Source organism: Salmo salar, chromosome ssa11 (genome assembly GCF_905237065.1).
Source record: "Salmo salar chromosome ssa11, Ssal_v3.1, whole genome shotgun sequence".
NCBI lineage: Eukaryota > Metazoa > Chordata > Actinopteri > Salmoniformes > Salmonidae > Salmo > Salmo salar.
Window position 1 is genome coordinate 45,014,026 of NC_059452.1, and position 26,400 is coordinate 45,040,425.

The 26,400-nt window shown below is 39.0% G+C and overlaps 1 protein-coding gene across 2 annotated transcripts in view; it reads left to right on the top strand.

Moving 5' to 3' along the window:
- Positions 1-26,400, top strand: part of LOC106592114 (high affinity cAMP-specific and IBMX-insensitive 3',5'-cyclic phosphodiesterase 8A) — a 395,948-nt gene that overhangs the window by 333,393 nt on the left and 36,155 nt on the right. For both annotated transcript variants that reach the window (XM_045689647.1, XM_045689648.1), the window contains exon 5: positions 24,405-24,459. In XM_045689647.1, coding sequence (XP_045545603.1) covers positions 24,405-24,459 — 55 coding nt within the window. The remainder of the gene's footprint in view (positions 1-24,404; positions 24,460-26,400) is intronic.

A 26,400-nucleotide genomic window follows, 5' to 3' on the forward strand; every position in this document is an offset into this window, starting at 1 on the left:
ACTATGAGTGTAGTCTCCATCTATATACCAGTCACTATGAGTGTAGTCTCCATCTATATACCAGTCACTATGAGTGTAGTCTCATCTATATACCAGTCACTATGATCATAGTCTCCATCTATATACCAGTCACTATGAGTGTAGTCTCATCTATATACCAGTCACTATGACCATAGTCTCATCTATATACCAGTCACTATGAGTGTAGTCTCATCTATATACCAGTCACTATGATCATAGTCTCATCTGTATACCAGTCACTGTGAGTGTAATCTCCATCTATATACCAGTCACTATGAGTGTAGTCTCCATCTATATACCAGTCACTATGAGTGTAATCTCATCTATATACCAGTCACTATGAGTGTAGTCTCCATCTATATACCAGTCACTATGAGTGTAGTCTCATCTATATACCAGTCACTATGATCATAGTCTCCATCTATATACCAGTCACTATGAGTGTAGTCTCCATCTATATACCAGTCACTATGAGTGTAGTCTCATCTATATACCAGTCACTATGACCATAGTCTCATCTATATACCAGTCACTATGAGTGTAGTCTCATCTATATACCAGTCACTATGATCATAGTCTCATCTGTATACCAGTCACTGTGAGTGTAATCTCCATCTATATACCAGTCACTATGAGTGTAGTCTCCATCTATATACCAGGCATATTGAGTGTAGTCTCATTTATATACCAGTCACTGTTAGTATAGTCTCCATCTATATACCAGTCACTATGAGTGTAGTCTCCATCTATATACCAGTCACTATGAGTGTAGTCTCATCTATATACCAGTCACTATGAGTGTAGTTTCCATCTATATACCAGTCACTATGAGTGTAGGTTCATCTATATACCAGTCAGTATGAGTGTAGTCTCCATCTATATACCAGTCACTATGAGTGTAGTCTCATCTATATACCAGTCACTATGAGTGTAGTCTCATCTATATACCAGTCACTATGAGTGTAGTCTCATCTATATACCAGTCACTATGAGTGTAGTCTCATCTATATACCAGTCACTATGAGTGTAGTCTCATCTATATACCAGGCAGTATGAGTGTAGTCTCATCTATATACCAGTCACTGTTAGTATAGTCTCCATCTATGTACCAGTCACTATGAGTGTAGTCTCCATCTATATACCAGTCACTATGAGTATAGTCTCATCTATATACCAGTCACTATGATCATAGTCTCATCTGTATACCAGTCACTATGAGTGTAGTCTCATCTATATACCAGTCACTATGATCATAGTCTCCATCTATATACCAGTCACTTTGATCATAGTCTCACCTATATACCAGTCATTTTGAGTGTAGTCTCATCTATATACCAGTCACTATGATCATAGTCTCATCTGTATACCAGTCACTATGAGTGTAGTCTCCATCTATATACCAGTCACTATGAGTGTAGTCTCCATCTATATACCAGTCACTATGAGTGTAGTCTCCATCTATATACAAGTCACTATGAGTGTAGTCTCATCTATATACCAGTCACTATGAGTGTAGTCTCATCTATATACCAGTCACTATGAGTGTAGTCTCATCTATATACCTGTCACAATGAGTATAGTCTCATCTATATACCAGTCACTATGAGTGTATTCTCATCTATATACCAGTCACTATGAGTGTAGTCTCATCTATATACCAGTCACTATGAATGTAGTCTCCATCTATATACCAGTCACTATGAGTGTAATGTCCATCTATATACCAGTCACTATGAGTGTAGTCTCATCTATATACCAGTCACTATGAGTGTAGTCTCATCTATATACCAGTCACTATGAGTGTAGTCTCGTCTATATACCAGTCCCTATGATCATAGTCTCCATCTATATACCAGTCACTATGATCATAGTCTCATCTATATACCAGTCACTATGAGTGTAGTCTCATCTATATACCAGTCACTATGATCATAGTCTCATCTGTATACCAGTCACTATGAGTGTAGTCTCCATCTATATACCAGTCACTATGAGTGTAGTCTCATCTATATACCAGTCACTATGAGTGTAGTCTCCATCTATATACCAGTCACTATGATCATAGTCTCATCTATATACCAGTCACTATGAGTGTAGTCTCCATCTATATACCAGTCACTATGATCATAGTCTCATCTATATACCAGTCACTATGAGTGTAGTCTCATCTATATACCAGTCACTATGATCATAGTCTCATCTATATACCAGTCACTATGATCATAGTCTCCATCTATATACCAGTCACTATGAGTGTAGTCTCATCTATATACCAGTCACTATGAGTGTAGTCTCCATCTATATACCAGTCACTATGACCATAGTCTCATCTCTATACCAGTAACTATGAGTGTAGTCTCATCTATATACCAGTCACTATGATCATAGTCTCATCTGTATACCAGTCACTGTGAGTGTAATCTCCATCTATATACCAGTCACTATGAGTGTAGTCTCCATCTATATACCAGGCAGTATGAGTGTAGTCTCATCTATATACCAGTCACTGTTAGTATAGTCTCCATCTATATACCAGTCACTATGAGTGTAGTCTCCATCTATATACCAGTCACTATGAGTGTAGTCTCATCTATATACCAGTCACTATGAGTGTAGTTTTCATCTATATACCAGTCAGTATGAGTGTAGTCTCCATCTATATACCAGTCACAATGAGTGTAGTCTCATCTATATACCAGTCACTATGAGTGTAGTCTCATCTATATACCAGTCACTATGAGTGTAGTCTCATCTATATACCAGTCACTATGAGTGTAGTCTCATCTATATACCAGTCACTATGAGTGTAGTCTCCATCTATATACCAGTCACTATGAGTGTAGTCTCCATCTATATACCAGTCACTATGATCATAGTCTCATCTATATACCAGTCACTATGATCATAGTCTCATCTGTATACCAGTCACTATGAGTGTAGTCTCATCTATATACCAGTCACTATGAGTGTAGTCTCGTCTATATACCAGTCACTATGAGTGTAGTCTCATCTATATACCAGTCACTATGAGTGTAGTCTCATCTATATACCAGTCACTATGAGTGTAGTCTCATCTATATACCAGTCACTATGAGTGTAGTCTCATCTATATACCAGGCAGTATGAGTGCAGTCTCATCTATATACCAGTCACTGTTAGTATAGTCTCCATCTATATACCAGTCACTATGAGTGTAGTCTCCATCTATATACCAGTCACTATGAGTATAGTCTCATCTATATACCAGTCACTATGATCATAGTCTCATCTGTATACCAGTCACTATGAGTGTAGTCTCATCTATATACCAGTCACTATGAGTGTAGTCTCGTCTATATACCAGTCCCTATGATCATAGTCTCCATCTATATACCAGTCACTATGATCATAGTCTCATCTATATACCAGTCACTATGAGTGTAGTCTCATCTATATACCAGTCACTATGATCATAGTATCATCTGTATACCAGTCACTATGAGTGTAGTCTCCATCTATATACCAGTCACTATGAGTGTAGTCTCATCTATATACCAGTCACTATGAGTGTAGTCTCCATCTATATACCAGTCACTATGATCATAGTCTCATCTATATTCCAGTCACTATGAGTGTAGTCTCCATCTATATACCAGTCACTATGATCATAGTCTCATCTATATACCAGTCACTATGAGTGTAGTCTCATCTATATACCAGTCACTATGATCATAGTCTCATCTATATACCAGTCACTATGATCATAGTCTCCATCTATATACCAGTCACTATGAGTGTAGTCTCATCTATATACCAGTCACTATGAGTGTAGTCTCCATCTATATACCAGTCACTATGACCATAGTCTCATCTATATACCAGTCACTATGAGTGTAGTCTCATCTATATACCAGTCACTATGATCATAGTCTCATCTATATACCAGTCACTGTGAGTGTAATCTCCATCTACATACCAGTCACTATGAGTGTAGTCTCCATCTATATACCAGGCAGTATGAGTGTAGTCTCATCTATATACCAGTCACTGTTAGTATAGTCTCCATCTATATACCAGTCACTATGAGTGTAGTCTCCATCTATATACCAGTCACTATGAGTGTAGTCTCATCTATATACCAGTCACTATGAGTGTAGTTTCCATCTATATACCAGTCACTATGAGTGTAGTCTCATCTATATACCAGTCAGTATGAGTGTAGTCTCCATCTATATACCAGTCACTATGAGTGTAGTCTCATCTATATACCAGTCACTATGAGTGTAGTCTCATCTATATACCAGTCACTATGAGTGTAGTCTCATCTATATACCAGTCACTATGAGTGTAGTCTCATCTATATACCAGGCAGTATGAGTGTAGTCTCATCTATATACCAGTCACTGTTAGTATAGTCTCCATTTATATACCAGTCACTATGAGTGTAGTCTCCATCTATATACCAGTCACTATGAGTATAGTCTCATCTATATACCAGTCACTATGATCATAGTCTCATCTGTATACCAGTCACTATGAGTGTAGTCTCATCTATATACCAGTCACTATGATCATAGTCTCCATCTATATACCAGTCACTTTGATCATAGTCTCATCTATATACCAGTCATTTTGAGTGTAGTCTCATCTATATACCAGTCACTATGATCATAGTCTCATCTGTATACCAGTCACTATGAGTGTAGTCTCCATCTATATACCAGTCACTATGAGTGTAGTCTCCATCTATATACCAGTCACTATGAGTGTAGTCTCCATCTATATACCAGTCACTATGAGTGTAGTCTCATCTATATACCAGTCACTATGAGTGTAGTCTCATCTATATACCAGTCACTATGAGTGTAGTCTCATCTATATACCTGTCACAATGAGTGTAGTCTCATCTATATACCAGTCACTATGAGTGTAGTCTCATCTATATACCAGTCACTATGAGTGTAGTCTCATCTATATACCAGTCACTATGAATGTAGTCTCCATCTATATACCAGTCACTATGAGTGTAATGTCCATCTATATACCAGTCACTATGAGTGTAGTCTCGTCTATATACCAGTCCCTATGATCATAGTCTCCATCTATATACCAGTCACTATGATCATAGTCTCATCTATATACCAGTCACTATGAGTGTAGTCTCATCTATATACCAGTCACTATGATCATAGTCTCATCTGTATACCAGTCACTATGAGTGTAGTCTCCATCTATATACCAGTCACTATGAGTGTAGTCTCATCTATATACCAGTCACTATGAGTGTAGTCTCCATCTATATACCAGTCACTATGATCATAGTCTCATCTATATACCAGTCACTATGAGTGTAGTCTCCATCTATATACCAGTCACTATGATCATAGTCTCATCTATATACCAGTCACTATGAGTGTAGTCTCATCTATATACCAGTCACTATGATCATAGTCTCATCTATATACCAGTCACTATGATCATAGTCTCCATCTATATACCAGTCACTATGAGTGTAGTCTCATCTATATACCAGTCACTATGAATGTAGTCTCCATCTATATACCAGTCACTATGACCATAGTCTCATCTATATACCAGTCACTATGAGTTTAGTCTCATCTATATACCAGTCACTATGATCATAGTCTCATCTATATACCAGTCACTGTGAGTGTAATCTCCATCTATATACCAGTCACTATGAGTGTAGTCTCCATCTATATACCAGGCAGTATGAGTGTAGTCTCATCTATATACCAGTCACTGTTAGTATAGTCTCCATCTATATACCAGTCACTATGAGTGTAGTCTCCATCTATATACCAGTCACTATGAGTGTAGTCTCATCTATATACCAGTCACTATGAGTGTAGTTTCCATCTATATACCAGTCACTATGAGTGTAGTCTCATCTATATACCAGTCAGTATGAGTGTAGTCTCCATCTATATACCAGTCACTATGAGTGTAGTCTCATCTATATACCAGTCACTATGAGTGTAGTCTCATCTATATACCAGTCACTATGAGTGTAGTCTCATCTATATACCAGTCACTATGAGTGTAGTCTCATCTATATACCAGTCACTATGAGTGTAGTCTCATCTATATACCAGGCAGTATGAGTGTAGTCTCATCTATATACCAGTCACTGTTAGTATAGTCTCCATCTATATACCAGTCACTATGAGTGTAGTCTCCATCTATATACCAGTCACTATGAGTATAGTCTCATCTATATACCAGTCACTATGATCATAGTCTCATCTGTATACCAGTCACTATGAGTGTAGTCTCATCTATATACCAGTCACTATGATCATAGTCTCCATCTATATACCAGTCACTTTGATCATAGTCTCATCTATATACCAGTCATTTTGAGTGTAGTCTCATCTATATACCAGTCACTATGATCATAGTCTCATCTGTATACCAGTCACTATGAGTGTAGTCTCCATCTATATACCAGTCACTATGAGTGTAGTCTCCATCTATATACCAGTCACTATGAGTGTAGTCTCCATCTATATACCAGTCACTATGAGTGTAGTCTCATCTATATACCAGTCACTATGAGTGTAGTCTCATCTATATACCAGTCACTATGAGTGTAGTCTCATCTATATACCTGTCACAATGAGTGTAGTCTCATCTATATACCAGTCACTATGAGTGTAGTCTCATCTATATACCAGTCACTATGAGTGTAGTCTCATCTATATACCAGTCACTATGAATGTAGTCTCCATCTATATACCAGTCACTATGAGTGTAATGTCCATCTATATACCAGTCACTATGAGTGTAGTCTCATCTATATACCAGTCACTATGAGTGTAGTCTCATCTATATACCAGTCACTATGAGTGTAGTCTCATCTATATACCAGTCACTATGAGTGTAGTCTCATCTATATACCAGTCACTATGAGTGTAGTCTCCATCTATATACCAGTCACTATGAGTGTAGTCTCATCTATATACCAGTCACTATGAGTGTAGTCTCCATCTATTTACCAGCCACTATGAGTGTAGTCTCATCTATATACCAGTCAGTATGAGTGTAGTCTCATCTATATACCAGTCACTATGAGTATAGTCTCATCTATATACCAGTCACTATGAGTGTAGTCTCATCTATATACCAGTCACTATGAGTGTAGTCTCCATCTATATACCAGTCACTATGAGTGTAGTCTCCATCTATATACCAGTCACTATGAGTGTAGTCTCCATCTATATACCAGTCACTATGAGTGTAGTCTCATCTATATACCAGTCACTATGAGTGTAGTGTCATCTATATACCAGTCACTATGAATGTAGTCTCCATCTATATACCAGTCACTATGAGTGTAATGTCCATCTATATACCAGTCACTATGAATGTAGTCTCCATCTATATACCAGTCACTATGAGTGTAATGTCCATCTATATACCATCACTATGATCATAGTCTCATCTATATACCAGTCACTATGAGTGTAGTCTCATCTATATACCAGTCACTATGAGTGTAGTTTCCATCTATATACCAGTCACTATGAGTGTAGTCTCATCTATATACCAGTCAGTATGAGTGTAGTCTCCATCTATATACCAGTCACTATGAGTGTAGTCTCATCTATATACCAGTCACTGTTAGTATAGTCTCCATCTATATACCAGTCACTATGAGTGTAGTCTCCATCTATATACCAGTCACTATGAGTGTAGTCTCATCTATATACCAGTCACTATGAGTGTAGTTTCCATCTATATACCAGTCACTATGAGTGTAGTCTCATCTATATACCAGTCAGTATGAGTGTAGTCTCCATCTATATACCAGTCACTATGAGTGTAGTCTCATCTATATACCAGTCACTATGAGTGTAGTCTCATCTATATACCAGTCACTATGAGTGTAGTCTCATCTATATACCAGTCACTATGAGTGTAGTCTCATCTATATACCAGTCACTATGAGTGTAGTCTCATCTATATACCAGGCAGTATGAGTGTAGTCTCATCTATATACCAGTCACTGTTAGTATAGTCTCCATCTATGTACCAGTCACTATGAGTGTAGTCTCCATCTATATACCAGTCACTATGAGTATAGTCTCATCTATATACCAGTCACTATGATCATAGTCTCATCTGTATACCAGTCACTATGAGTGTAGTCTCATCTATATACCAGTCACTATGATCATAGTCTCCATCTATATACCAGTCACTTTGATCATAGTCTCATCTATATACCAGTCATTTTGAGTGTAGTCTCATCTATATACCAGTCACTATGATCATAGTCTCATCTGTATACCAGTCACTATGAGTGTAGTCTCCATCTATATACCAGTCACTATGAGTGTAGTCTCCATCTATATACCAGTCACTATGAGTGTAGTCTCCATCTATATACCAGTCACTATGAGTGTAGTCTCATCTATATACCAGTCACTATGAGTGTAGTCTCATCTATATACCAGTCACTATGAGTGTAGTCTCATCTATATACCTGTCACAATGAGTATAGTCTCATCTATATACCAGTCACTATGAGTGTAGTCTCATCTATATACCAGTCACTATGAGTGTAGTCTCATCTATATACCAGTCACTATGAATGTAGTCTCCATCTATATACCAGTCACTATGAGTGTAATGTCCATCTATGTACCAGTCACTATGAGTGTAGTCTCATCTATATACCAGTCACTATGAGTGTAGTCTCATCTATATACCAGTCACTATGAGTGTAGTCTCATCTATATACCAGTCACTATGATCATAGTCTCCATCTATATACCAGTCACTATGATCATAGTCTCATCTATATACCAGTCACTATGAGTGTAGTCTCATCTATATACCAGTCACTATGATCATAGTCTCATCTGTATACCAGTCACTATGAGTGTAGTCTCCATCTATATACCAGTCACTATGAGTGTAGTCTCATCTATATACCAGTCACTATGAGTGTAGTCTCCATCTATATACCAGTCACTATGAGTGTAGTCTCATCTATATACCAGTCACTATGAGTGTAGTTTCCATCTATATACCAGTCACTATGAGTGTAGTCTCATCTATATACCAGTCAGTATGAGTGTAGTCTCCATCTATATACCAGTCACTATGAGTGTAGTCTCATCTATATACCAGTCACTGTTAGTATAGTCTCCATCTATATACCAGTCACTATGAGTGTAGTCTCCATCTATATACCAGTCACTATGAGTGTAGTCTCATCTATATACCAGTCACTATGAGTGTAGTTTCCATCTATATACCAGTCACTATGAGTGTAGTCTCATCTATATACCAGTCAGTATGAGTGTAGTCTCCATCTATATACCAGTCACTATGAGTGTAGTCTCATCTATATACCAGTCACTATGAGTGTAGTCTCATCTATATACCAGTCACTATGAGTGTAGTCTCATCTATATACCAGTCACTATGAGTGTAGTCTCATCTATATACCAGTCACTATGAGTGTAGTCTCATCTATATACCAGGCAGTATGAGTGTAGTCTCATCTATATACCAGTCACTGTTAGTATAGTCTCCATCTATGTACCAGTCACTATGAGTGTAGTCTCCATCTATATACCAGTCACTATGAGTATAGTCTCATCTATATACCAGTCACTATGATCATAGTCTCATCTGTATACCAGTCACTATGAGTGTAGTCTCATCTATATACCAGTCACTATGATCATAGTCTCCATCTATATACCAGTCACTTTGATCATAGTCTCATCTATATACCAGTCATTTTGAGTGTAGTCTCATCTATATACCAGTCACTATGATCATAGTCTCATCTGTATACCAGTCACTATGAGTGTAGTCTCCATCTATATACCAGTCACTATGAGTGTAGTCTCCATCTATATACCAGTCACTATGAGTGTAGTCTCCATCTATATACCAGTCACTATGAGTGTAGTCTCATCTATATACCAGTCACTATGAGTGTAGTCTCATCTATATACCAGTCACTATGAGTGTAGTCTCATCTATATACCTGTCACAATGAGTATAGTCTCATCTATATACCAGTCACTATGAGTGTAGTCTCATCTATATACCAGTCACTATGAGTGTAGTCTCATCTATATACCAGTCACTATGAATGTAGTCTCCATCTATATACCAGTCACTATGAGTGTAATGTCCATCTATATACCAGTCACTATGAGTGTAGTCTCATCTATATACCAGTCACTATGAGTGTAGTCTCATCTATATACCAGTCACTATGAGTGTAGTCTCGTCTATATACCAGTCCCTATGATCATAGTCTCCATCTATATACCAGTCACTATGATCATAGTCTCATCTATATACCAGTCACTATGAGTGTAGTCTCATCTATATACCAGTCACTATGATCATAGTCTCATCTGTATACCAGTCACTATGAGTGTAGTCTCCATCTATATACCAGTCACTATGAGTGTAGTCTCATCTATATACCAGTCACTATGAGTGTAGTCTCCATCTATATACCAGTCACTATGATCATAGTCTCATCTATATACCAGTCACTATGAGTGTAGTCTCCATCTATATACCAGTCACTATGATCATAGTCTCATCTATATACCAGTCACTATGAGTGTAGTCTCATCTATATACCAGTCACTATGACCATAGTCTCATCTATATACCAGTCACTATGAGTGTAGTCTCGTCTATATACCAGTCACTATGATCATAGTCTCATCTGTATACCAGTCACTGTGAGTGTAATCTCCATCTATATACCAGTCACTATGAGTGTAGTCTCCATCTATATACCAGGCAGTATGAGTGTAGTCTCATCTATATACCAGTCACTGTTAGTATAGTCTCCATCTATATACCAGTCACTATGAGTGTAGTCTCCATCTATATACCAGTCACTATGAGTGTAGTCTCATCTATATACCAGTCACTATGAGTGTAGTTTCCATCTATATACCAGTCACTATGAGTGTAGTCTCATCTATATACCAGTCAGTATGAGTGTAGTCTCCATCTATATACCAGTCACTATGAGTGTAGTCTCATCTATATACCAGTCACTATGAGTGTAGTCTCATCTATATACCAGTCACTATGAGTGTAGTCTCATCTATATACCAGTCACTATGAGTGTAGTCTCATCTATATACCAGTCACTATGAGTGTAGTCTCATCTATATACCAGGCAGTATGAGTGCAGTCTCATCTATATACCAGTCACTGTTAGTATAGTCTCCATCTATATACCAGTCACTATGAGTGTAGTCTCCATCTATATACCAGTCACTATGATCATAGTCTCATCTATATACCAGTCACTATGATCATAGTCTCATCTGTATACCAGTCACTATGAGTGTAGTCTCATCTATATACCAGTCACTATGAGTGTAGTCTCGTCTATATACCAGTCACTATGAGTGTAGTCTCATCTATATACCAGTCACTATGAGTGTAGTCTCATCTATATACCAGTCACTATGAGTGTAGTCTCATCTATATACCAGTCACTATGAGTGTAGTCTCATCTATATACCAGGCAGTATGAGTGCAGTCTCATCTATATACCAGTCACTGTTAGTATAGTCTCCATCTATATACCAGTCACTATGAGTGTAGTCTCCATCTATATACCAGTCACTATGAGTATAGTCTCATCTATATACCAGTCACTATGATCATAGTCTCATCTGTATACCAGTCACTATGAGTGTAGTCTCATCTATATACCAGTCACTATGAGTGTAGTCTCGTCTATATACCAGTCCCTATGATCATAGTCTCCATCTATATACCAGTCACTATGATCATAGTCTCATCTATATACCAGTCACTATGAGTGTAGTCTCATCTATATACCAGTCACTATGATCATAGTCTCATCTGTATACCAGTCACTATGAGTGTAGTCTCCATCTATATACCAGTCACTATGAGTGTAGTCTCATCTATATACCAGTCACTATGAGTGTAGTCTCCATCTATATACCAGTCACTATGATCATAGTCTCATCTATATACCAGTCACTATGAGTGTAGTCTCCATCTATATACCAGTCACTATGATCATAGTCTCATCTATATACCAGTCACTATGATCATAGTCTCCATCTATATACCAGTCACTATGAGTGTAGTCTCATCTATATACCAGTCACTATGAGTGTAGTCTCCATCTATATACCAGTCACTATGACCATAGTCTCATCTATATACCAGTCACTATGAGTGTAGTCTCATCTATATACCAGTCACTATGATCATAGTCTCATCTATATACCAGTCACTGTGAGTGTAATCTCCATCTATATACCAGTCACTATGAGTGTAGTCTCCATCTATATACCAGGCAGTATGAGTGTAGTCTCATCTATATACCAGTCACTGTTAGTATAGTCTCCATCTATATACCAGTCACTATGAGTGTAGTCTCCATCTATATACCAGTCACTATGAGTGTAGTCTCATCTATATACCAGTCACTATGAGTGTAGTTTCCATCTATATACCAGTCACTATGAGTGTAGTCTCATCTATATACCAGTCAGTATGAGTGTAGTCTCCATCTATATACCAGTCACTATGAGTGTAGTCTCATCTATATACCAGTCACTATGAGTGTAGTCTCATCTATATACCAGTCACTATGAGTGTAGTCTCCATCTATATACCAGTCACTATGAGTGTAGTCTCATCTATATACCAGGCAGTATGAGTGTAGTCTCATCTATATACCAGTCACTGTTAGTATAGTCTCCATCTATATACCAGTCACTATGAGTGTAGTCTCCATCTATATACCAGTCACTATGAGTATAGTCTCATCTATATACCAGTCACTATGATCATAGTCTCATCTGTATACCAGTCACTATGAGTGTAGTCTCATCTATATACCAGTCACTATGATCATAGTCTCCATCTATATACCAGTCACTTTGATCATAGTCTCATCTATATACCAGTCATTTTGAGTGTAGTCTCATCTATATACCAGTCACTATGATCATAGTCTCATCTGTATACCAGTCACTATGAGTGTAGTCTCCATCTATATACCAGTCACTATGAGTGTAGTCTCCATCTATATACCAGTCACTATGAGTGTAGTCTCCATCTATATACCAGTCACTATGAGTGTAGTCTCATCTATATACCAGTCACTATGAGTGTAGTCTCATCTATATACCAGTCACTATGAGTGTAGTCTCATCTATATACCTGTCACAATGAGTGTAGTCTCATCTATATACCAGTCACTATGAGTGTAGTCTCATCTATATACCAGTCACTATGAGTGTAGTCTCATCTATATACCAGTCACTATGAATGTAGTCTCCATCTATATACCAGTCACTATTTGTGTAATGTCCATCTATATACCAGTCACTATGAGTGTAGTCTCATCTATATACCAGTCACTATGAGTGTAGTCTCATCTATATACCAGTCACTATGAGTGTAGTCTCGTCTATATACCAGTCCCTATGATCATAGTCTCCATCTATATACCAGTCACTATGATCATAGTCTCATCTATATACCAGTCACTATGAGTGTAGTCTCATCTATATACCAGTCACTATGATCATTGTCTCATCTGTATACCAGTCACTATGAGTGTAGTCTCCATCTATATACCAGTCACTATGAGTGTAGTGTCATCTATATACCAGTCACTATGAGTGTAGTCTCCATCTATATACCAGTCACTATGATCATAGTCTCATCTATATACCAGTCACTATGAGTGTAGTCTCCATCTATATACCAGTCACTATGATCATAGTCTCATCTATATACCAGTCACTATGAGTGTAGTCTCATCTATATACCAGTCACTATGATCATAGTCTCATCTATATACCAGTCACTATGATCATAGTCTCCATCTATATACCAGTCACTATGAGTGTAGTCTCATCTATATACCAGTCACTATGAATGTAGTCTCCATCTATATACCAGTCACTATGACCATAGTCTCATCTATATACCAGTCACTATGAGTGTAGTCTCATCTATATACCAGTCACTATGATCATAGTCTCATCTATATACCAGTCACTGTGAGTGTAATCTCCATCTATATACCAGTCACTATGAGTGTAGTCTCCATCTATATACCAGGCAGTATGAGTGTAGTCTCATCTATATACCAGTCACTGTTAGTATAGTCTCCATCTATATACCAGTCACTATGAGTGTAGTCTCCATCTATATACCAGTCACTATGAGTGTAGTCTCATCTATATACCAGTCACTATGAGTGTAGTTTCCATCTATATACCAGTCACTATGAGTGTAGTCTCATCTATATACCAGTCAGTATGAGTGTAGTCTCCATCTATATACCAGGCAGTATGAGTGTAGTCTCATCTATATACCAGTCACTATGAGTGTAGTCTCATCTATATACCAGTCACTATGATCATAGTCTCATCTGTATACCAGTCACTATGAGTGTAGTCTCCATCTATATACCAGTCACTATGAGTGTAGTCTCATCTATATACCAGTCACTATGAGTGTAGTCTCCATCTATATACCAGTCACTATGATCATAGTCTCATCTATATACCAGTCACTATGAGTGTAGTCTCCATCTATATACCAGTCACTATGATCATAGTCTCATCTATATACCAGTCACTATGAGTGTAGTCTCATCTATATACCAGTCACTATGACCATAGTCTCATCTATATACCAGTCACTATGAGTGTAGTCTCATCTATATACCAGTCACTATGATCATAGTCTCATCTGTATACCAGTCACTGTGAGTGTAATCTCCATCTATATACCAGTCACTATGAGTGTAGTCTCCATCTATATACCAGGCAGTATGAGTGTAGTCTCATCTATATACCAGTCACTGTTAGTATAGTCTCCATCTATATACCAGTCACTATGAGTGTAGTCTCCATCTATATACCAGTCACTATGAGTGTAGTCTCATCTATATACCAGTCACTATGAGTGTAGTTTCCATCTATATACCAGTCACTATGAGTGTAGTCTCATCTATATACCAGTCAGTATGAGTGTAGTCTCCATCTATATACCAGTCACTATGAGTGTAGTCTCATCTATATACCAGTCACTATGAGTGTAGTCTCATCTATATACCAGTCACTATGAGTGTAGTCTCATCTATATACCAGTCACTATGAGTGTAGTCTCATCTATATACCAGTCACTATGAGTGTAGTCTCATCTATATACCAGGCAGTATGAGTGCAGTCTCATCTATATACCAGTCACTGTTAGTATAGTCTCCATCTATATACCAGTCACTATGAGTGTAGTCTCCATCTATATACCAGTCACTATGATCATAGTCTCATCTATATACCAGTCACTATGATCATAGTCTCATCTGTATACCAGTCACTATGAGTGTAGTCTCATCTATATACCAGTCACTATGAGTGTAGTCTCGTCTATATACCAGTCACTATGAGTGTAGTCTCATCTATATACCAGTCACTATGAGTGTAGTCTCATCTATATACCAGTCACTATGAGTGTAGTCTCATCTATATACCAGTCACTATGAGTGTAGTCTCATCTATATACCAGGCAGTATGAGTGCAGTCTCATCTATATACCAGTCACTGTTAGTATAGTCTCCATCTATATACCAGTCACTATGAGTGTAGTCTCCATCTATATACCAGTCACTATGAGTATAGTCTCATCTATATACCAGTCACTATGATCATAGTCTCATCTGTATACCAGTCACTATGAGTGTAGTCTCATCTATATACCAGTCACTATGAGTGTAGTCTCGTCTATATACCAGTCCCTATGATCATAGTCTCCATCTATATACCAGTCACTATGATCATAGTCTCATCTATATACCAGTCACTATGAGTGTAGTCTCATCTATATACCAGTCACTATGATCATAGTCTCATCTGTATACCAGTCACTATGAGTGTAGTCTCCATCTATATACCAGTCACTATGAGTGTAGTCTCATCTATATACCAGTCACTATGAGTGTAGTCTCCATCTATATACCAGTCACTATGATCATAGTCTCATCTATATACCAGTCACTATGAGTGTAGTCTCCATCTATATACCAGTCACTATGATCATAGTCTCATCTATATACCAGTCACTATGATCATAGTCTCCATCTATATACCAGTCACTATGAGTGTAGTCTCATCTATATACCAGTCACTATGAGTGTAGTCTCCATCTATATACCAGTCACTATGACCATAGTCTCATCTATATACCAGTCACTATGAGTGTAGTCTCATCTATATACCAGTCACTATGATCATAGTCTCATCTATATACCAGTCACTGTGAGTGTAATCTCCATCTATATACCAGTCACTATGAGTGTAGTCTCCATCTATATACCAGGCAGTATGAGTGTAGTCTCATCTATATACCAGTCACTGTTAGTATAGTCTCCATCTATATACCAGTCACTATGAGTGTAGTCTCCATCTATATACCAGTCACTATGAGTGTAGTCTCATCTATATACCAGTCACTATGAGTGTAGTTTCCATCTATATACCAGTCACTATGAGTGTAGTCTCATCTATATACCAGTCAGTATGAGTGTAGTCTCCATCTATATACCAGTCACTATGAGTGTAGTCTCATCTATATACCAGTCACTATGAGTGTAGTCTCATCTATATACCAGTCACTATGAGTGTAGTCTCATCTATATACCAGTCACTATGAGTGTAGTCTCATCTATATACCAGGCAGTATGAGTGTAGTCTCATCTATATACCAGTCACTGTTAGTATAGTCTCCATCTATATACCAGTCACTATGAGTGTAGTCTCCATCTATATACCAGTCACTATGAGTATAGTCTCATCTATATACCAGTCACTATGATCATAGTCTCATCTGTATACCAGTCACTATGAGTGTAGTCTCATCTATATACCAGTCACTATGATCATAGTCTCCATCTATATACCAGTCACTTTGATCATAGTCTCATCTATATACCAGTCATTTTGAGTGTAGTCTCATCTATATACCAGTCACTATGATCATAGTCTCATCTGTATACCAGTCACTATGAGTGTAGTCTCCATCTATATACCAGTCACTATGAGTGTAGTCTCCATCTATATACCAGTCACTATGAGTGTAGTCTCCATCTATATACCAGTCACTATGAGTGTAGTCTCATCTATATACCAGTCACTATGAGTGTAGTCTCATCTATATACCAGTCACTATGAGTGTAGTCTCATCTATATACCTGTCACAATGAGTGTAGTCTCATCTATATACCAGTCACTATGAGTGTAGTCTCATCTATATACCAGTCACTATGAGTGTAGTCTCATCTATATACCAGTCACTATGAATGTAGTCTCCATCTATATACCAGTCACTATTTGTGTAATGTCCATCTATATACCAGTCACTATGAGTGTAGTCTCATCTATATACCAGTCACTATGAGTGTAGTCTCATCTATATACCAGTCACTATGAGTGTAGTCTCGTCTATATACCAGTCCCTATGATCATAGTCTCCATCTATATACCAGTCACTATGATCATAGTCTCATCTATATACCAGTCACTATGAGTGTAGTCTCATCTATATACCAGTCACTATGATCATTGTCTCATCTGTATACCAGTCACTATGAGTGTAGTCTCCATCTATATACCAGTCACTATGAGTGTAGTGTCATCTATATACCAGTCACTATGAGTGTAGTCTCCATCTATATACCAGTCACTATGATCATAGTCTCATCTATATACCAGTCACTATGAGTGTAGTCTCCATCTATATACCAGTCACTATGATCATAGTCTCATCTATATACCAGTCACTATGAGTGTAGTCTCATCTATATACCAGTCACTATGATCATAGTCTCATCTATATACCAGTCACTATGATCATAGTCTCCATCTATATACCAGTCACTATGAGTGTAGTCTCATCTATATACCAGTCACTATGAATGTAGTCTCCATCTATATACCAGTCACTATGACCATAGTCTCATCTATATACCAGTCACTATGAGTGTAGTCTCATCTATATACCAGTCACTATGATCATAGTCTCATCTATATACCAGTCACTGTGAGTGTAATCTCCATCTATATACCAGTCACTATGAGTGTAGTCTCCATCTATATACCAGGCAGTATGAGTGTAGTCTCATCTATATACCAGTCACTGTTAGTATAGTCTCCATCTATATACCAGTCACTATGAGTGTAGTCTCCATCTATATACCAGTCACTATGAGTGTAGTCTCATCTATATACCAGTCACTATGAGTGTAGTTTCCATCTATATACCAGTCACTATGAGTGTAGTCTCATCTATATACCAGTCAGTATGAGTGTAGTCTCCATCTATATACCAGTCACTATGAGTGTAGTCTCATCTATATACCAGTCACTATGAGTGTAGTCTCATCTATATACCAGTCACTATGAGTGTAGTCTCATCTATATACCAGTCACTATGAGTGTAGTCTCATCTATATACCAGGCAGTATGAGTGTAGTCTCATCTATATACCAGTCACTGTTAGTATAGTCTCCATCTATATACCAGTCACTATGAGTGTAGTCTCCATCTATATACCAGTCACTATGAGTATAGTCTCATCTATATACCAGTCACTATGATCATAGTCTCATCTGTATACCAGTCACTATGAGTGTAGTCTCATCTATATACCAGTCACTATGATCATAGTCTCCATCTATATACCAGTCACTTTGATCATAGTCTCATCTATATACCAGTCATTTTGAGTGTAGTCTCATCTATATACCAGTCACTATGATCATAGTCTCATCTGTATACCAGTCACTATGAGTGTAGTCTCCATCTATATACCAGTCACTATGAGTGTAGTCTCCATCTATATACCAGTCACTATGAGTGTAGTCTCCATCTATATACCAGTCACTATGAGTGTAGTCTCATCTATATACCAGTCACTATGAGTGTAGTCTCATCTATATACCAGTCACTATGAGTGTAGTCTCATCTATATACCTGTCACAATGAGTGTAGTCTCATCTATATACCAGTCACTATGAGTGTAGTCTCATCTATATACCAGTCACTATGAGTGTAGTCTCATCTATATACCAGTCACTATGAATGTAGTCTCCATCTATATACCAGTCACTATTTGTGTAATGTCCATCTATATACCAGTCACTATGAGTGTAGTCTCATCTATATACCAGTCACTATGAGTGTAGTCTCATCTATATACCAGTCACTATGAGTGTAGTCTCGTCTATATACCAGTCCCTATGATCATAGTCTCCATCTATATACCAGTCACTATGATCATAGTCTCATCTATATACCAGTCACTATGAGTGTAGTCTCATCTATATACCAGTCACTATGATCATTGTCTCATCTGTATACCAGTCACTATGAGTGTAGTCTCCATCTATATACCAGTCACTATGAGTGTAGTGTCATCTATATACCAGTCACTATGAGTGTAGTCTCCATCTATATACCAGTCACTATGATCATAGTCTCATCTATATACCAGTCACTATGAGTGTAGTCTCCATCTATATACCAGTCACTATGATCATAGTCTCATCTATATACCAGTCACTATGAGTGTAGTCTCATCTATATACCAGTCACTATGATCATAGTCTCATCTATATACCAGTCACTATGATCATAGTCTCCATCTATATACCAGTCACTATGAGTGTAGTCTCATCTATATACCAGTCACTATGAATGTAGTCTCCATCTATATACCAGTCACTATGACCATAGTCTCATCTATATACCAGTCACTATGAGTGTAGTCTCATCTATATACCAGTCACTATGATCATAGTCTCATCTATATACCAGTCACTGTGAGTGTAATCTCCATCTATATACCAGTCACTATGAGTGTAGTCTCCATCTATATACCAGGCAGTATGAGTGTAGTCTCATCTATATACCAGTCACTGTTAGTATAGTCTCCATCTATATACCAGTCACTATGAGTGTAGTCTCCATCTATATACCAGTCACTATGAGTGTAGTCTCATCTATATACCAGTCACTATGAGTGTAGTTTCCATCTATATACCAGTCACTATGAGTGTAGTCTCATCTATATACCAGTCAGTATGAGTGTAGTCTCCATCTATATACCAGTCACTATGAGTGTAGTCTCATCTATATACCAGTCACTATGAGTGTAGTCTCATCTATATACCAGTCACTATGAGTGTAGTCTCATCTATATACCAGTCACTATGAGTGTAGTCTCATCTATATACCAGGCAGTATGAGTGTAGTCTCATCTATATACCAGTCACTGTTAGTATAGTCTCCATCTATATACCAGTCACTATGAGTGTAGTCTCCATCTATATACCAGTCACTATGAGTATAGTCTCATCTATATACCAGTCACTATGATCATAGTCTCATCTGTATACCAGTCACTATGAGTGTAGTCTCATCTATATACCAGTCACTATGATCATAGTCTCCATCTATATACCAGTCACTTTGATCATAGTCTCATCTATATACCAGTCATTTTGAGTGTAGTCTCATCTATATACCAGTCACTATGATCATAGTCTCATCTGTATACCAGTCACTATGAGTGTAGTCTCCATCTATATACCAGTCACTATGGGTGTAGTCTCCATCTATATACCAGTCACTATGAGTGTAGTCTCCATCTATATACCAGTCACTATGAGTGTAGTCTCATCTATATACCAGTCACTATGAGTGTAGTCTCATCTATATACCAGTCACTATGAGTGTAGTCTCATCTATATACCTGTCACAATGAGTGTAGTCTCATCTATATACCAGTCACTATGAGTGTAGTCTCATCTATATACCAGTCACTATGAGTGTAGTCTCATCTATATACCAGTCACTATGAATGTAGTCTCCATCTATATACCAGTCACTATTTGTGTAATGTCCATCTATATACCAGTCACTATGAGTGTAGTCTCATCTATATACCAGTCACTATGAGTGTAGTCTCATCTATATACCAGTCACTATGAGTGTAGTCTCGTCTATATACCAGTCCCTATGATCATAGTCTCCATCTATATACCAGTCACTATGATCATAGTCTCATCTATATACCAGTCACTATGAGTGTAGTCTCATCTATATACCAGTCACTATGATCATTGTCTCATCTGTATACCAGTCACTATGAGTGTAGTCTCCATCTATATACCAGTCACTATGAGTGTAGTCTCATCTATATACCAGTCACTATGAGTGTAGTCTCCATCTATATACCAGTCACTATGATCATAGTCTCATCTATATACCAGTCACTATGAGTGTAGTCTCCATCTATATACCAGTCACTATGATCATAGTCTCATCTATATACCAGTCACTATGAGTGTAGTCTCATCTATATACCAGTCACTATGATCATAGTCTCATCTATATACCAGTCACTATGATCATAGTCTCCATCTATATACCAGTCACTATGAGTGTAGTCTCATCTATATACCAGTCACTATGAATGTAGTCTCCATCTATATACCAGTCACTATGACCATAGTCTCATCTATATACCAGTCACTATGAGTGTAGTCTCATCTATATACCAGTCACTATGATCATAGTCTCATCTATATACCAGTCACTGTGAGTGTAATCTCCATCTATATACCAGTCACTATGAGTGTAGTCTCCATCTATATACCAGGCAGTATGAGTGTAGTCTCATCTATATACCAGTCACTGTTAGTATAGTCTCCATCTATATACCAGTCACTATGAGTGTAGTCTCCATCTATATACCAGTCACTATGAGTGTAGTCTCATCTATATACCAGTCACTATGAGTGTAGTTTCCATCTATATACCAGTCACTATGAGTGTAGTCTCATCTATATACCAGTCAGTATGAGTGTAGTCTCCATCTATATACCAGTCACTATGAGTGTAGTCTCATCTATATACCAGTCACTATGAGTGTAGTCTCATCTATATACCAGTCACTATGAGTGTAGTCTCATCTATATACCAGTCACTATGAGTGTAGTCTCATCTATATACCAGTCACTATGAGTGTAGTCTCATCTATATACCAGGCAGTATGAGTGTAGTCTCATCTATATACCAGTCACTGTTAGTATAGTCTCCATCTATATACCAGTCACTATGAGTGTAGTCTCCATCTATATACCAGTCACTATGAGTATAGTCTCATCTATATACCAGTCACTATGATCATAGTCTCATCTGTATACCAGTCACTATGAGTGTAGTCTCATCTATATACCAGTCACTATGATCATAGTCTCCATCTATATACCAGTCACTTTGATCATAGTCTCATCTATATACCAGTCATTTTGAGTGTAGTCTCATCTATATACCAGTCACTATGATCATAGTCTCATCTGTATACCAGTCACTATGAGTGTAGTCTCCATCTATATACCAGTCACTATGAGTGTAGTCTCCATCTATATACCAGTCACTATGAGTGTAGTCTCCATCTATATACCAGTCACTATGAGTGTAGTCTCATCTATATACCAGTCACTATGAGTGTAGTCTCATCTATATACCAGTCACTATGAGTGTAGTCTCATCTATATACCTGTCACAATGAGTGTAGTCTCATCTATATACCAGTCACTATGAGTGTAGTCTCATCTATATACCAGTCACTATGAGTGTAGTCTCATCTATATACCAGTCACTATGAATGTAGTCTCCATCTATATACCAGTCACTATGAGTGTAATGTCCATCTATATACCAGTCACTATGAGTGTAGTCTCATCTATATACCAGTCACTATGAGTGTAGTCTCATCTATATACCAGTCACTATGAGTGTAGTCTCATCTATATACCAGTCACTATGAGTGTAGTCTCATCTATATACCAGTCACTATGAGTGTAGTCTCCATCTATATACCAGTCACTATGAGTGTAGTCTCATCTATATACCAGTCACTATGAGTGTAGTCTCCATCTATTTACCAGCCACTATGAGTGTAGTCTCATCTATATACCAGTCAGTATGAGTGTAGTCTCATCTATATACCAGTCACTATGAGTATAGTCTCATCTATATACCAGTCACTATGAGTGTAGTCTCATCTATATACCAGTCACTATGAGTGTAGTCTCCATCTATATACCAGTCACTATGAGTGTAGTCTCCATCTATATACCAGTCACTATGAGTGTAGTCTCCATCTATATACCAGTCACTATGAGTGTAGTCTCATCTATATACCAGTCACTATGAGTGTAGTCTCATCTATATACCAGTCACTATGAGTGTAGTCTCATCTATATACCAGTCACAATGAGTGTAGTCTCATCTATATACCAGTCACTATGAGTGTAGTCTCATCTATATACCAGTCACTATGAGTGTAGTCTCATCTATATACCAGTCACTATGAATGTAGTCTCCATCTATATACCAGTCACTATGAGTGTAATGTCCATCTATATACCAGTCACTATGAGTGTAGTCTCATCTATATACCAGTCACTATGAGTGTAGTCTCATCTATATACCAGTCACTATGAGTGTAGTCTCATCTATATACCAGTCACTATGAGTGTAGTCTCATCTATATACCAGTCACTATGAGTGTAGTCTCATCTATATACCAGTCACTATGAGTGTAGTCTCCATCTATTTACCAGCCACTATGAGTGTAGTCTCATCTATATACCAGTCACTATGAGTGTAGTCTCATCTATATACCAGTCACTATGAGTGTAGTCTCATCTATATACCAGTCACTATGAGTGTAGTCTCATCTATATACCAGTCACTATGAGTGTAGTCTCATCTATATACCAGTCACTATGAATGTAGTCTCCATCTATATACCAGTCACTATGAGTGTAATGTCCATCTATATACCAGTCACTATGAATGTAGTCTCCATCTATATACCAGTCACTATGAGTGTAATGTCCATCTATATACCAGTCACTATGATCATAGTCTCATCTATATACCAGTCACTATGAGTGTAGTCTCATCTATATACCAGTCACTATGAGTGTAGTCTCATCTATATACCAGTCACTATGATCATAGTCTCATCTATATACCAGTCACTATGAGTGTAGTCTCATCTTTATACCAGTCACTATGAGTGTAGTCTCCATCTATTTACCAGTCACTATGATCATAGTCTCATCTATTTACCAGTCACTATGATCATAGTCTCCTCTATATACCAGCCAGTATTGATGCAGTACAGAGAGTTGTCTGGAACATGTCATATCTGTCCACACAGATCTTTTGTTCCAGAGAAGTTTTGTTGATACATTTTTATCTGAATGGTTTTGTTGATCGTTTTGGTTTTTGCTGGTGTAGGCCAGACAGGGAGGAGGCCTCGGTGATGCCCCTTATCAATGCTGGCTTTAACAGGGTGAGTGAAACACACACACACACACACACACACACACACACACACACACACACACACACACACACACACACACACAGTCATCCCCCACCACACACACAGTCATCCCCCACCACACACACAGTCATCCCCACCACACACACAGTCATCCCCCCACCACACACACAATCATCCCCCCACCACACACAGTCATCCCCCACCACACACACAGTCCTCCCCACCACACACACAGTCCTCCCCCACCACACACACACAGTCATCCCCCACCACACACAGTCACCCCCCCACCACACACACAGTCATCCCCCACCACACACACAGTCATCCCCCCCACCACACAGTCATCCCCCCACCACACACAGTCATCCCCCCACCACACACACAGTCATCCCCCACCACACACACAGTCATCCCCCCACCACACACAGTCATCCCCCACCACACACACAGTCATCCCCACCACACACTCAGTCATCCCCCACCACACACAGTCATCCCCCCACCACACAGTCATCCCCCACCACACACAGTCATCCCCCACCACACACAGTCATCCCCACCACACACAGTCATCCCCCCACCACACACACAGTCATCCCCCACCACACACACAGTCATCCCCCCACCACACACACAGTCATCCCCCACCACACACACAGTCATCCCCACCACACACACAGTCATCCCCCCACCACACACAGTCATCCCCCACCACACACAGTCATCCCCCCACCACACACACAGTCATCCCCCACCACACACAGTCATCCCCCACCACACACACACAGTCATCCCCCCACCACACACAGTCATCCCCCACCACACACAGTCACCCCCCACCACACACACAGTCATCCCCCCACCACACACAGTCATCCCCCACCACACACACAGTCATCCCCCCACCACACACAGTCATCCCCCACCACACACAGTCATCCCCCCACCACACACACAGTCATCCCCCCACCACACACAGCCATCCCCACACCACACACAGTCATCCCCCACCACACACACAGTCATCCCCCACCATACACACAGTCATCCCCCCACCACACACAGCCATCCCCCCCCCACACACACAGTCATCCCCCACCACCACACACAGCCATCCCCCCACCACACACACAGTCATCCCCCCACCACACACACAGTCATCCCCCACCACACACACAGTCATCCCCCCCCACACACACAGTCATCCCCCCACCACACACAGTCATCCCCCCACCACACACAGTCATCCCCCCACCACACACAGTCATCCCCCACAACCCACCACACACAGTCATCCCCCCACCACACACAGTCATCCCCCACCACACTCAGTCATCCCCCACCACACACAGTCATCTCCCACCACACCTAAACATGGATCTGACTGTACATTACTCCAGTTCCCACTAGCAGCTAATGGCTGTGTAAACACTCAATCCAGGTCACAGCTAACATTAATCAAGATGACTAGGTCTGTGTCCCAAAATGGCAGACTATTCCCTATGCTCCTTGGTCATAAGAAGTGCACTACATAGGGAATAGGCTGCCATTTGGGGTGTAACCTACTGCAGGGTACTTTGTGTTCTGTGTCCTCTCAGACCTGATGGTGAATAAGACAAGCCTACTGCAGGGTACTTTGTGTTCTGTGTCCTCTCAGACCTGATGGTGAATAAGACAAGCCTACTGCAGGGTACTTTGTGTTCTGTGTCGTCTCAGACCTGATGGTGAATAAGACAAGCCTACTGCAGGGTACTTTGTGTTCTGTGTCCTCTCAGACCTGATGGTGAATAAGACAAGCCTACTGCAGGGTACTTTGTGTTCTGTGTCCTCTCAGACCTGATGGTGAATAAGACAAGCCTACTGCAGGGTACTTTGTGTTCTGTGTCCTCTCAGACCTGATGGTGAATAAGACAAGCCTACTGCAGGGTACTTTGTGTTCTGTGT